At 36.5% G+C, this 15,196-nt stretch overlaps 1 protein-coding gene across 2 annotated transcripts in view; it reads right to left on the bottom strand.

Annotated features, from left to right (window-relative positions):
- METTL15 (methyltransferase like 15) overlaps positions 1 to 15,196 on the bottom strand; it is a 250,315-nt gene that overhangs the window by 29,218 nt on the left and 205,901 nt on the right. For both annotated transcript variants that reach the window (XM_049890760.1, XM_049890761.1), the window contains 2 exons: positions 7,504 to 7,695; positions 1,242 to 1,420 (listed from right to left, as the gene is read on the bottom strand). In XM_049890760.1, coding sequence (XP_049746717.1) covers positions 1,242 to 1,420; positions 7,504 to 7,695 — 371 coding nt within the window. The remainder of the gene's footprint in view (positions 1 to 1,241; positions 1,421 to 7,503; positions 7,696 to 15,196) is intronic.

The following is a 15,196-nucleotide window of genomic DNA, read 5'->3' as shown; positions in this document are numbered from 1 at the left end:
TGCAGGGCTGGGCAGGGTTTTGTTCTGCTGTATACAGGGTCACTATGAGTTGGAATCGCCTCAACAGCATCTAACTACAATCAACACAACATACTAGTGTAAATTCTTTTTGGCAAAAAATACCATAGATTATTTTATGCCCACATAACTGACAGAAATTTTGCTCTGGACTAAAGGAATTTCAATGATAATTTGGAAGAGCCTTGAAGAATGCAGCTTTAAAAATTAAAGATTTAGTCAACTCTTTATCATTTATTTTCATAACCAAGCAGAATAAATTGTTATTAATTTATGTCATAAAACAAGTGCTATATGATCTATAATCTTAATGATACATATAAATTTATAATTAAGTTTTATTCCCTAAACTATGGATAATATTAATGCAGAGGCAGCCAATATCTTTTTATAAGCTACTAAGTGAAAATGATGTAGAGTTTCAGATGGTCTAACAATAAGAAAAATTCACTACTGGAATTCTGTTTAATAACTGTCGGAGCTGTATTTTTGCCTGGGAAAACTTTCATCATGGAACACAGCTGTGAAACAACTTTGTCTTCAAACAGAAAGGCTATAATAAAGCACCTCCTAGCTAGACTTAGGTTCAAGAGGTTTATGGTGGCGAACAGCAGAAAAGATGAAATGTTTCAATAAGCCCTTCAGGCTGATTTAGTTAGCATTCACCAAGTGGTATAACCTATACATCACATACTCTTTGTTAGCTGGTTATTTAGAATAGATGTATGAGTCACTAGATTTTATTTTAGTAGTTGGGCAATGCAATTTTCCTTTTGCCCAAAATATTAAAATGCAGAAATGCAAAACTAAAAGAGGTAATGTCAGATCTTATACAGGATACTCATCAGCTACCGTGATGGACCAAGAAATTCTTCTGCTCTTGTCATTTCACGTTTCGCCTTGGTAGGCGCAAATGATAAATTATCTCATGTTAAAAGAAAAAAAAATCTATTATTAAACTAATCAGTAAAGTTCTATTTTTTTTTTTTTTTTAATTGTGTACGTGGGAGAGGTGTTGGAGGGTGAAGCTTGCAAAACCAAAAGAAAGCTGACATTAGAAGATAGGCAAGGTTCTGCCCTGCATGATTTTAAGAACAAATAAATCCTTCTGGGAGTGTGGGGAGATATATATATATATATATATATATATATATATATATATATATATATATATATTTTTTTTTTTTCCCCTCTCGAACACTGTTCAGAATTAATATGGGTACCTGCGACGATGCTGGCAAGCTGCTGGGTTCTGGTGATAGGGTAGATGCTGCGTGCCTGAACGATTGCTGAAGCAATTTTCTTGGCGTGCCTCTCTTCCCCGTATTTTCTCAGGATGGATGCAAGTGCGTGTTGATCTAAAGCGTTCACAACATCAGCAGCGGTGGGCATGTCAGGGTACCTACGCACAAGAGGAGGCAATTAGTTCACTGATGTCAGTTTTCATTGACAAGAGGTAAAACTTAGAGTGCTGAGACATAAAGTCAGGGACACACACACACACACACACACACACAGCCTAGGAGAGATTCTGAGGGTTTTAAAGTCAGAGACTGAAACCTTACATGAATGAAAAAGATTTTCCATTTAGAATACCCATCATTATGGCAAATGGGGACTGTTCGTGACATTCATCAAGGTCAAGCGGAGCAGGCAGTTAAGATACTTTACGAACCTTAAATTTTAATTCACAAAGAAGAGTTGTTATTGCTCATGAAGATTTTCTCTAAACTAAAATAATGGAAAATGTTTGGATTTAGGCTGTTTATAATTCAAATCACTGCTTGAATTTTTTTTTCCTTCTTCCTAGTATGGAAGATATAAGGCTTACTTACTATTGATATTAGAATTAGCCTAGATCTCAGGAACTTAATTAAATCTGAGGTTGATAAAATAACTGACTAGTTATGTGGGACTCATAGGGTTAAGTCATGTGGGGGCATAAACTGAACTTAGAAAGTCTATACAAGAAGATACTGCTGGTCAGTTCCCCTCATAAAAATTAGAACAATAGTAATGAAAACAAATTCATATATAGTTAAAAAAAAATCACAAAATTGGCTCACCACCAATGACAAAAGGTCACCATGGGATGAAACCTGGTAATCACCAAATATTATTAAACAAGCCTAAATAGTTATATCGGGTGGAGGAAGAAAAAAAAAGAAATATCATCCTTTGTCCAAATTAATAAAATAAATTATAGTAGCAGGAAATAACATTCACTCTGTCAGACAATTCCAGTTTACCTTACTTTAGGGGAACGGGCAAAAGAATTTTAAATGATGAGCTAACCACAACCTTACTTATTAAAACCCTTTCATGACCCATGGTAAATACAGGTATTTCATGATTCGTGGTACCTACAAGTACCACATACTTTTTCTGCCACTGTGGAAGTTTTTTCTTCCACTGTGGAAGGCTGCCAGGCAGTAGGAGACTTCAAAGTTGGTATTCGTATGGTAAAGAAGTCAAGGTCCAAGATCTGCTTTCCAACTTAACAGGTTAAGAGGCTTGATCTTGTCGGTCCTCTGGAGTTCACTGACTTAAAATGACTAAACTCACAAGAGAAATAAAATAGTAACATTAGGTGTTAATTTATTATTCTTTAATGAAGAATACAACTGTCAACAGAACTAGACTCTCAAGTCCTTGAAGCTATGAATTTTTTTCTGCTACATGAAAAACCTGAGTACACCCAGAAAGCTACTGTTGAACTTGGGATCAGTACAGAAGACATTATGTTATATGAATCCAATGTTAAATGTCAACAGGTTAAGAAAGCCTCATCCACCCATTTCATCACAGAGACACATCAGTGTCCAGGATATGACTGGCCATGTGTTTTGGCCTGGACTCCCTCTTGGAGTAGCATTGCACATATTTGCATCTGTGATTCTCCTTTTTTATGCCTTTACGTACATCAACTCTCCCTTTCTGACCACCACATACTTCAGATCTGTTAATATCTTTGATTAGGTTACTGTATGCTATCTACTTAGAAACCAGTATGCATTTTAAAGTATATTTGCCCAACTCTAATCTCATCCATTATGTATGGACTTAGAGTTTAATTCTCAGGGGTAATTTTATTTTGAAGTTCTTGGGAAACAACCTCAGGAGCCCTGATTCACAGACTACAATTTGTTGACAAGTCTTTATATTAACAGTATGGGGATTTACTGTAATTAACTAGAAACTTTGTTCATTGTATTTCAGAAGGTATCCTCCTTAGAAAGACATTGGAACTGCCGAAGTTTGCCCAACATTTTATTACCTCTGCACAACAAGCCCAATCTCCAAGCATGAGAAGATATTTGACCTTTACTATTAGTCACTGGTTTTTAAAGAATTTTTATTTTATTTATTTTATGATCACATTCTACATTCTATGAACACCAACAATGTGCAAAACAAGGTATAAGACTCAGAAACAAGGATTCTAAAACGTATGGGTCACAATCCAAGTTAATGGGTCATATCACAACATGGGAAAAGGCTATATGTGAATAATTACCACAGGAAAAAACAGTTTGTGGAAACAAAAATAAAAATCATCTCAATATTAATTTGTTCATTAAAGTGGACATTTAAACTTCTCACATATAAGACCTTCTAACAGGGCTGAAGAAAATCTGGAAAACATATTTATCTCAGCAGAAATGTTTATGCAGACTAAGAATTGTAGATTAATAACAGTAACAGAACAGTGTGCTTATTTAGACACAAGAAAGTCTAACTTTCTTCTTAGAAGATAAGTTTCCCAAAGCGGGGGGCATCATGCATAATTTGGTAGTGAGGGGAATGATATGAGGGAGAAAAGCATGATTAAACTTTGTAGGTACAGTCTGTTGAGTCCCAGTAAGTGGTCAGCATAAAGAAACAGATGTTAGTCTAAGTTGTAAAACTGATTTAGATTTACAAGGAATTATCCCTATAACCTAAATCCAAACCCACTGCCATCAAGTTGATTACGACTCACGGCAACCCTATAGGACAGAGTAGAACTACCCCATAAGGTTTCCAAGGCTGTAAATTTTTATGGAAGCAGACTGCCACACCTCTTACCTAAGGAGTGACTGGTGGGTTCCAACCACCAACCTTTCAGTTAGCAGCCAAGCACTTAACCACTGTGCCACCAGAGCTCCTATATTATTCCTATAGTCTCCTCTTTGTGTTATTTAACATGTATGTACCTAATTGAATGCTGTTGTGTGCCGACTCATAGCAACCCTACGTACAACTGAATGAAACTGCCCGCTCCTGCACCACCCTCACCATCATTGCTGTTTGAGCCCACTGTTGCAGTCACTGTGTCAATCCATCTTGCTGAGGGCTTTCCTTTTTTCAGTGACCTTCTACTTTATAAAGTGTGATGTTCTTCTCCAGGGACTGGTACTTCCTGATAACATTTCCAAAGTACTTGAGACGAGGTCTCACCATTCTCACTTCTAAGAAGCATTCTGGCTGTATTTCTTCCAAGACAGATTTGTTCTTCTGGTAGTCCATGGTATATTCAATATTCTTTGCCAATACCATAATTCAAAGGCATCAATTCTTTGGTTTTCCTTATTCATTGTCCAGCTGTTGCATGCATATGAGGCAATTGAAAAACCAAAGTTTGGGTCAGGAGCATCTTAGTCTTCAACATGACATCTTTTCTTTTTACCACTTTAAAGAGGTCTTTTGTAGCAGATTTGCACAATGCAATATGTCATTTGATTTTTTTTTTTTTACTACTGTTTCCATGGGTGCTGATTGTGGATCCAAGTAAAATGAAATCCTTGACAACTTCAATCTTTTCTCCATTTATCATGATGTTGCTTACTGTTGTGAGGACTTTTGTTTCCTTTATGTTGAAGTGTAATCCATACTGAAGGCTGTAGTCTTTGATCTTCATCATTAAGTGCTTCAAGTCTTCTTTGCTTTCAGCAAGCAAGGTTGTGCCATCTCATATCGTAGGTTATTAATGAGCCTTCCTCCAATCCTGATGCCATGTTCTTCTTCATCTAGTCCAGCTTCTCAGATTATTTGCTCAGCATACAGATTGAATAACTATGGTGAAAGGATACAACCCTGTTGCACTTCTTTCCTGCTTCTAAACCACAGAGTATTCCCTTGTTCTGTTCCAAAGACTGCTTCTTGGTCTTTGTACAGGTTAGGCATGAGCAGAATTAAGTGTTCTGGAATTCCTGTTCTTTGCAATGTTATGCATAATTTGTTGTGATTCACACAGTTGAATGTCTTTGCATAGTCAATAAAACGCAGGCAAACATGTTTCTGTTATTTTCTGCTTTCAGCCAAGATCCATCGGACATCAGCAATGATATCCCTTGTTCCACGTTCTTTACTGAATCTGGCTTAAACTGGCAGTTACCTGTCGATGTATTGCTGCAACCATTTTTGAATTACTTTCAACAAAATTTTACTTGTGTGCGATATTAATGATATTGTTAGATAATTTCTGCATTCTGTTGGATCACCTTTCTTTGGAATGGGCACAAATATGGATCTCTTTCAGTCGGTTGGCCCTAGATGCTGTCTTCCAAATTTATTGTTATAGACTAGTGAGTACTTCCATTGTTGCATCAGTTTGTTGAAACACTTCAGTTGGTAGTCCATCAATTCTTAGAGACTTATTTTTCGCCAATGCCTTCAGTGCAGCGTTGACTTGATTACATGCTACCTCCTGAAATGGATGAACACTGACCACTTCTTTTTGGTACAGTGACTCTGTGTATTCCTTCCATCTTCTTTTGATGCTTCCTATGTTGTTCAATATTTTACCTAGAGAATCCTTCAGTATTGCAACTTTGGGCTTGAGTTTTTCTTCAGTTCTTTCAGTTTGAGAAGTGCCGTATGAGTGTTTACCTTTCGGTTTTCTAACTCCAGGTCTTTGCACATTCATTGTAATACTTTACTTTGTCTTTTTGAGGTGCCCTTTGAAATCTTCTGTTCAGTTCTTTTACAAGATCTTTTTTTCCTTTCACTTTAGCTACTCTACGTTCAAGAGCAAGTCTCTTCTGACATCCATTTTGAAGTTTTCTTTCTTTACTATCCCTTTTTTGCTTTCTTCATGTATGATATTCTTGATATAACCTCACAACTCATCTGGACTTCAGTCATTAGTGTTCAATGGGTCGAATCTATTCTTGAGGTGGTCTCCAAATTCAGGTAGAATATACTCAGGGTCATAGTGTGACTCATGTGGACTTGTGTTAATTTTCTTCAGCTTCAGCTTGAACTTGCATATGAACAAATGATGGTCTGTTCTGCAGTCAGCCCCTGGCTTGTTCTGACTGATGATACTGAGCTTCTCCATAGTTTCTTTTCACAGATGAGCGGATTTGATTCCTGTGTATTCCACCTGGCAAGGTCCATGTGTATAGTCGCTGTTTATGATGTTGAAAAAGTTATCTTCAATGAGTAAGTCGTTGGTCTTGCAAAATTCTATCATGTGATCTCTGGTGTCATTTCTATCACCAAGGCCATATCTTCCAAATACCAATCCTTCTTCTTTGTTTCCAACTTTTGCGTTCCAAGCACCGGTAATTATCAATGCACCCTGATTGCATGTTTGATCAATTTCAGACTGTAGAAATTGGTAAAACCTTCAATTTCTTCACCTTTAGCACTAGTAGTTGGTGCAGAAATTTGAATAACGGTCATATTAACTGGTCTTCTTTGTAGACGTATGGATATTATACTGTCACTTACAGCATTGTAATTTAAGATAGATATTGAAATGTTCTTTTTGACAATGAATATGACACCTCTCCTCTTCCATTTGTCCTTCTCTGCATAGTAGGCCATATGATTGTCTAATTCAAAAAGGGCAATGCCAGTCCATTTCAGCTCATTATGCCCAGGATATTGTTCTTAGTATTTCCCACGTGGTGAAGAATAAAGAGGAGGTATAAAAGTTGTTCTATGCATAGTACTGTGTTCAACAGTACCATAAACTGCATTTTGTCAGTAGTAGGTTCAACCAAAAATTACTGTACCAGAGAGGGGACAAAAAATACAATTCCTGCCTTGTAGGATTTTGCCTTTTATGGCGTATTCTAAAAGAATATACATTAAAAATAGTTCCTTTTTTTTCTGACAAGAGGCATGGTTGTGCCTGCAGGCATAAAATGGAACCATTGTTTCAGTATCATATTTATTAATATTGTTAGTCTAAAAACCCATACTGTATCAGTAAAAAAGATAATCAGTATGAAATTTATGCTCCTCGCTATTTTTGCGTAAGGACAGGAATGGATTTGATTTTATTTTAAAATTTAAAAATTGTTTTAGAATCCCAAATCTAGAGAAACACTAAATTCTATAATGAGCAACAAACAAAGCTGATTTATTATGTATGGTTAGTGTTATGTGTGGGTGTGTGATGGGAATTCTGTAGTCTTAAGAGGAAATTAAATTCAGAGTGTTTTTGAGAAATTGATTTCTTGTTGTGAGGAGAAATGCTTTATCAACACTCACCTGCCACCATCCATCCTCATGTCCAAGGGGCCGTCCTTTCGAAGGGAAAAACCTCTTTCAGGAGCATCAAGTTGCATGGAGGAACACCCAAGATCCAAAAGAACTCCATCCAAAGACCCTGGCTGCACTCCAGCTTTCATTAATAAGGCTTCTGCCTGGCTGAACTGGCCTAGCATAGCTTGGACCTGTTTACTGTGAATAAACCCAAGAGATAGGGAAAGCACCTCAGTTATAAAAGTCTTTTATAAAGTCTATCATTAATAGAAAAGAGCACATCCTATTATTAGATGCTTTAAACAATACATATTTACTGAACGCCAACTACCTGCTTAGCACTATATAAAGACATATGGTTACGGAGAATGTACATCTTTGGTTTTAAACACCTGAACTGATTTAATGTAATTTTATTCTTGCTAATAAAAACATTTTATATCTTTTTGAAGGTATATAATAATTACATAAATTAGAAAAATTCCTTTGTCAGATCTAAGACTCTCAATTTTTAAAAAAAAATAAATTTGTTTTAAATCTGTGAATAGGCAAAAAAAAAGCATGTGCTGTTCTATCAAAAGAACCAATTTGAATAAGCCAATTTAAATACAGTAAGAAAATGTACAATTCTTATTACAGGTAAATTTATCCCATTTCTTGTATCCCAAATATAATGTGTATATTTGTATGTGAACATATTTATATTTATTATTGTATTTTTAGGCATATGACACATTTCTTTTATATTTGTTTGCCAACCATGCCCTGCCCCCGTGAGGTATTTTCAGAAGCATGCTATGCTCTTTTTTTTTTACAGAAACACTTAAAAAATATTGGCATTATGGCACTTATGAAAATACCTCATGGGGGGAAGACATAGTTGGCTGACAAACATTGTCTGCTCGTGTTATTTGCGTAAAAATACGGTATATATGTGCATATATATATGTTTAAAGATTAAAAAAAATGTTGAATGTTCAATACTAATCATTAAAAATATTTTATTTAGAGATGTATATTATTAGAGATACATGATATCGCTAACAATATCTCTAATATATTTACATAACACAATCAACTCTGAATATTACTATAACCAGTTATTTAGAAGTTCAAGTACAGGTTGTTTTCTAAACATGATAGGATGTTGGTAAAACTGTAAGGCAAAACAAGATTTCTGTCTCAAGAGGACTGGCCAATCATACACATATACCTCTCTTCCATCCTACTAACCCCAGTGAAATGACTAGAGAAACAGAAAAGAAAAAAATACATAGCAATGCTGGAGAACTGCCAAGATGCAAACAGCAGACCAGAATTTTCAATGCTATAAGCAGAAGAAGACAGAATCAGACTGACTGGGGTATAGAGGGAGTAGTACTGAAGAACCTAAAATAGCAATAAAAGCTAAAGATACAAACTCTGAAAAAGTGAGTTTTCTCAACAGAATCTAAGAAACAAGGCAGGAGGAGGTGGGATTCAAAGATTGTGCAAGAATTCTGCTTGGGCTGACAAACAAATCTAGTTATCCAAACTGGTTATTCTGAAAATATATACATATATATATTTTTTAAATAAATAAAAACAGTTAAGAATCTCTAACCATTAGAAAAAAAAATTTTTTTAAGGCAGTTTAAAATAAAGGTACCAGATTGAACAGAAAGATGAACAGTTAACTCAAGAAACAGAGGAGGCCTTTAAATATGAGAATAGCATGTCCATAAGATAATAACAGGTTGTATTAAGAATTTAAAAATACACATTTAAAAGATTTAAAAAATACATTATATATTCTATCTACATACCTATCTACATATCATCCATCTATCAGTAGGGAAAACTCTTTAGAAGGGCTAAATAAACCCATTGCCGTCGAGTCAATTCTGACTCATAGCAACCCTATAGGACAGAGTAGAACTGCCCCATCGGGTTTCCAAGGAGCACCTGGTGGATTTGAACTGCTGACCTTTTGGTTAGCAGCCATAGCACTTAACCACTACGCCACCACGGTTTCCAGAAGGGCTAAATAACACCATGGAAACGGTAGAAGGCTAAATTAACATTTTGGAGGATTGAGCTGGTGATTATCCTAGAAAGCCACATTGAAAAGAAAAGAAATATGACAGAAAAGCTATGAGAATGCAGTATAGATATAAAAAGTTCAATATCTGTCAAAGTTAAATTCCAGATGGAGATCACACAATGGATGAAAGAGAAAATAAATAAATAAATAAAATAATCTTCCTGAAGTGAAACATTTCATAATGAAACAGCCTACCGAGTATATTACTGAAATGTTAGAAAACAGATCCAGACTTAGACATAGTCATGAAAAGTTTCAGAACTCTATGAATAGAGAGGAAAATCATACATCATTTTAGAAAAATTCTATAACCTACAGGTTACCTATAAGAGAACTAGAATCAGATTGGCTTCTCAGCTGTGACATGGGTTGTTAGAAAACAACGTAAAGATGTCTACAAAATGCCGAGGGAAAGAAAATGTAAACTTCTTGTCCCATGAACAGCTGTTTATTATGCAAAAATAAGAGCAAAATAAAGTTTTTTTTTGTTTTTGATAGAAAAAGACCCAGAAAGTTTATCATAAACACAGTCTCTGAAAAAAATTACTTGAGGATATATTCCAGCAAAATTAATCTAAGGAGACGACACTGGGTATAAGAAACAGAAATAAAATTTAAAGTTACTGCAAACATTTTTTCTAATATGGTTATTAAATCATTGATGCAATAATTAAATAAGAAAAATTAAACAGACAAGACATAATAACCATTTGAAAAAAATCCTTATGATTGCAATGAAACCTTGAAAGAAGTTCTTCAAAAGACAAGAAGTAATAACATGCAAACAGTCTGTCTTCTGGGAAGAGGTTATAAGTACTGGTTGATTTTGGATAATGATAAGTTAGCATAAGTTTATAATACATTTCTTAAAAAAAATTTAAGAGAAAACAATGCATCTCAGTTTGATTATAATACCCTCATTTTATTTCAACTGCTACATTTTTGAAACAGTCAAAACACAGAGCTTCAGAAGCTGTATCAAAAGACGGGATGTCAGAATGGCCTTTTCGTCCTAGTTTGTAGAAAGATAAGAAGTCTCCAGCTTTCAGCAAAAACTACTTTCCTGAATATTAACATTCATTGAGTATTCACTAGAAAAGCCTAAAAGTCAGGATCTTTGTCCATTCTCCAAAGAAATTTATAAAAAACTGAGGCATAGATTTAGAATTATGCTTCTCAGGATATTATATACCTTTCTGGACTAAATGAGTAAAAAGTGAGCAAAGATTGAAACAAGAGCTGCCAAGCTATGTAGGGGACCATGTCTTCTTTATCTCCACAGCTGAACAAACGTGTAGCAAGTACTAACAACTGGAGGAAGACAAAGAGAGAGTTGTTGAGGGAAGGAAGCCAAAGTTAAAAGTCTTGGAGTGGGACTGTTTATGGGCTGATCCAAAAACCAACTGCCACTGAGTTGATTCCAACTCATGGCGACCCCATGTGTATCAGGGTAGAACTGTACTCCATAGGGTTTTGAATGGCTGATTTTTCCAAAGTAGATCTGCAGGCCTTTCTTCTGAGGCATCTCTAGGTGGACTTGAACCTCAAACTTTTGGTTAGCAGCTGAGCTCATTAACCATTTCCACTACCCAGCAACTCCTGTGAGCTCATGTTTTTGTAAGGTGCTGTTGAGTCGGTTCCGATTCATGGCGACCCCATGTACAACAGAACGAAACACTGCCTGGTCCTGCACCACCTTCACAATTGTTGCTATGCTTGAGCCCATTGTTGCAGCCACTGTGTCAATCCATCTCATTGAGGGTTTTCCTATTTTTGCTGACCCTCTACTTTACCAAGCATGACTTCCTTCTCCAGGGACTGATCCCTCCTGATAACACATCGAAAGTATGTGAGACAAAGCCTCGCCATCCTTGCTTCTAAGGAGCATTTTGGTTGTACTTCTTCCAAGACAGATTTGTTCATTCTTTTGACAGTCCATGCTATATTCAATATTTTTCTCCAACACCACAATTCAAAGGCATCAATTCTTCTTTGTGTACCTTTAGCATGCCTGTGAGGCGACTGAAAACATCATGGCTTGGGTCAGGCGCCCTTTAGTCCTCAAGGTGACATCTTTGGTTTTCAACACTTTTAAAGAGTCTTTTGCAACTGATTTTCCCAATGCAATGCATCTTTTGATTTCTTGACTGCTGCTTCCATGGGTGTTGATTGTGAATCCTTGACAACTTCAATCTTTTCTCCATTTATCATGATGTTGCTTATTGGTCCAGTTGTAAGGGTTTTTGTTTTCTTTATGATGAGGTGTAATTCACACTGAAGGTTGCAGTCTCTGATCGTCGTCACTGCTTCAAGTTCTTTTTGCTTTCTGCAAGCAAGGTTGTGTTATCTGCATAACGCAGGTTGTTAATGAGTCTTCCTCCAATCCTGATGCCACGTTCTTCTTCATATGAGTTCATAGGGTAAGGTAAATACGCTAAGTGGGCAGGTGAACTTACAGTAAAGGGTATGAAAGGAGTGGAAAAAGCAAGATTTGAGGTAAGTCAGACTAAGCAGTTTAGGATACAAAGTCTATGAAACATTAAGCATATTGGTAGAATGCTCCTTCTATGTTGAGCCCATAGTATTCTGCCAGTATAAAAAGTACTTCATAGAGGTGCAGGGCCAGGCTAGACATATTTGAGAAAATTCAGATAGAACACCTTACACAGTATACATATGACAAACAGTGTGGATAACGGGGCAGGAGAGGAAACATGCACAGTGTTTATTGCATATGAAGAAAAAGATAAAGAGAGATACCAAGGATGACTCAGAGGTTTGGGGCCAGAAAAATAAAGGTCTTCTTAGTTGAAACTGGTAACAGAGAAGATAAAGGTTGAGTGGGAAATTTGGTTAAGTTCTATTTTGGAAACAGTAAGTTTGAGGTTCTAAAGAAAAACTTTAGGTGGAATTGTCTAATAAGCAATTGAAAAGGTGAAATTTAAAGCTGTTAAACTGATGAGATGTTAAGCAGAGTGTAGAATTGGGGGAGGGGGGAATGGGGAGAAGAATCTTGAAAAACACTTTCATAAAATGGAATTCAGGAGCCAGAGAAAGTATGCCAGGAAAATTTATATAAGGCTTTGAAATGGGCAAAAAAGATTATTGGGTGTCCTATCTAATATACCCTTCAGGTTTATCCCCACTTTCATTCTCTTTGCAGGTTTGTAATGTGTAGAATACAGATAAAAAAAATAAAATTTCAAATATTCTAGTCCATAGAAATGTACATTATACCCAGTGGAGATGCAATTGATTATTACCCTGAGGATATTGACCAGTTTTATATCTATTTGTAAATTCATTTCAGCATTCCTGATTGACTACAGATGTATGTTTTTTTTGCTTTTGAACCAGTTGTAACATCTTATTGGTGCCCTCATTAATTAATGAGTTAAATAAATCTTTGACACGTGTTCATTTTATATCTGTATGAGAGCTATGATTTTACTTTTTTCTTAAAAGGAAACTTTGGACCTGGTGACATAGCGGGGAGGTATTAGAGATGGAAGGAGAAAAATTCAGGTGTGCTCAACAGCATAAAACGTTGACAAGTTGGTTATGCTACAGGAGGCTGAGAACTGAGAAAAAGCCCTTAGGGTCTGATGAAGAGGAATTTTGGCAGAGTACTGGTAACAGATGTTAAGGGGCAAAAAGTAAAGTGGTAAAGGCTGAGTATAGTCTATGGGATGCACTTTGAAATCATGGTGGCTCTAAGCTTCAATAAGAATAAGAATAGCATAGGGCTGAAGAAATCAAATATAATAAGACAGGAATCATATAGAAGAAAGATACGTCAAGCCAACCATTTTAGCTTTCTTCACATTTTCCCCATAATTTAGGATAGGGGTGCTGTGGAACCATGCACTTGAGGAATGAAATTATGACTAAAATAAATGTCTTCTCGCAGAAGCAGTGATTTAGCTCTAAGCAGGAACTTTGAAGTAAATGAAGTATTCAGAATCAACAGACAGGCAAGGAGTTAGGATCATCTTGCAGCTATACTAATTCTTCCCTACACAAAGCAAGATGCTGCCTTCAGGGTTCTTCAGAAGCCTTAGGGCAACCGGCATTTTGGAAGGGGAATGAGAAGGGAAAAATTGGGCAACACTTCCAAGACCTTATTCACTCCATCTAAAGGTAGGTGGAGCGAGCATGAATTTCAACAGTGTCGGGAAATTCATATTTCTGATATTTACTTATATGTTATATTATTTAAACAGAGCTTCGTAGCTCATTAATTTTTTCCTCAAATTCTGATAAAGTAATTTTCAGATTCACTTAAGTATTTTTTGAACAGCTGCTATGTGTTAGGGATTGTTATCTGGAGGGTATATAAAGATTATTAAAGCAAGGTTTTCTGAGCTTGGAGCTGAGTGGAAGAGATGTTTAAACAAATAATTTACAGAACAACCTGATGAATACTAATAATAGTGAGATAAACAAATTATCATGTCTGCATTTGGAAAATATAAATTGAACCCTAATACTACATTGAAAACATAGAAATAACAGAATCTTGAGATGGAAAGGAAGATCAGTCATCTATTTCAATTACTTAACTGATATTTGAATCTTTCTCCTCTCCAACATCATCTGGGAGATAGAGGAGGAGAATGGGCTTTGTGTTGTTGTAATTGCCTCCTAAGAGCCCGGCTGCTAACCATAAGGTTGGCAGTTCAAATCCACCACCTGCTCCTTGGAAACGCTATGGAGCAGTACTCTGTCCTACAGGGTCGCTAAGAGTCAGAATCAACTCGACAGCAATGGGTTTTGGTTTTTGGTATTCACCACTTAAGGTCCCCTGGTGGTTCAGTGGTTAAGCATTTGCTCCTAACCAAAAGGTCAGCAGTTTGAACCCATCAGCCACTCCGTGAGAGAAAGATGTGGCAGTCTGATTCCATAAAAATGACAGCCTTGAAAACCCTATGGGGCAGTTCTACTCTGTCCTATAGGGTTGCTATGAGTTGGAATCCACTCCATGGTAACAGGTTTTGTTATTCACCCAATGGTGAGGGAGGGATTCTCATCCTGGAGTTATGGATGGGATGGTTGAACACATGACTCCTCACACGGGACAGATGAGATTGACAGCAGGTTATTAGTCACATAAACTCACATCCTAGAGGAGGGCACCACATGCCATACAGGGCTATATGAGGTTGTACTTGAGGACAAAGTGAACAACTAGGGGCTGTGAGAAACAGGCTTTGTAGTATAGGTCGGGGGTGTGGCAGCCTCCTGGTTCCTGCAGGAGGATGTGATTGGCTTGTCTGAATACTTTTGCTGGCTGGGAAAGAACTAACATGCCCTACTCAGGGATAAGCAGGAACTGTTCCTACTCTCTTTGGTAAAGAGAGTTGTTTCAATAGTGGACTCCGCTGGAATGGAGTGGGGAAAAAGAGACTTGGAGTAAGGCCACTTGAGATCCTCCAGGTTTTCCCCAGATGTCAAAGTATATATAAGGTTGGGCCTTAATTTTAAGCCCTATAGCACAGTAACCTAGTTCATGTTTGAACATTTCCAGTAATAAAAGCTTACTAAAACTAATTTTAAAGCAGTCCATTCAATCCTTAGACTCTTTTGCTAGCCAGTTTTTTTTTTTTTTTTTTTTAA

This window comes from Elephas maximus, chromosome 7, assembly GCF_024166365.1.
Source record: "Elephas maximus indicus isolate mEleMax1 chromosome 7, mEleMax1 primary haplotype, whole genome shotgun sequence".
Taxonomy (NCBI): Eukaryota; Metazoa; Chordata; class Mammalia; order Proboscidea; family Elephantidae; genus Elephas; species Elephas maximus.
The sequence above is the reverse complement of the archived record's forward strand: the minus strand, read 5'-3'. Positions and strand labels throughout refer to the sequence as shown.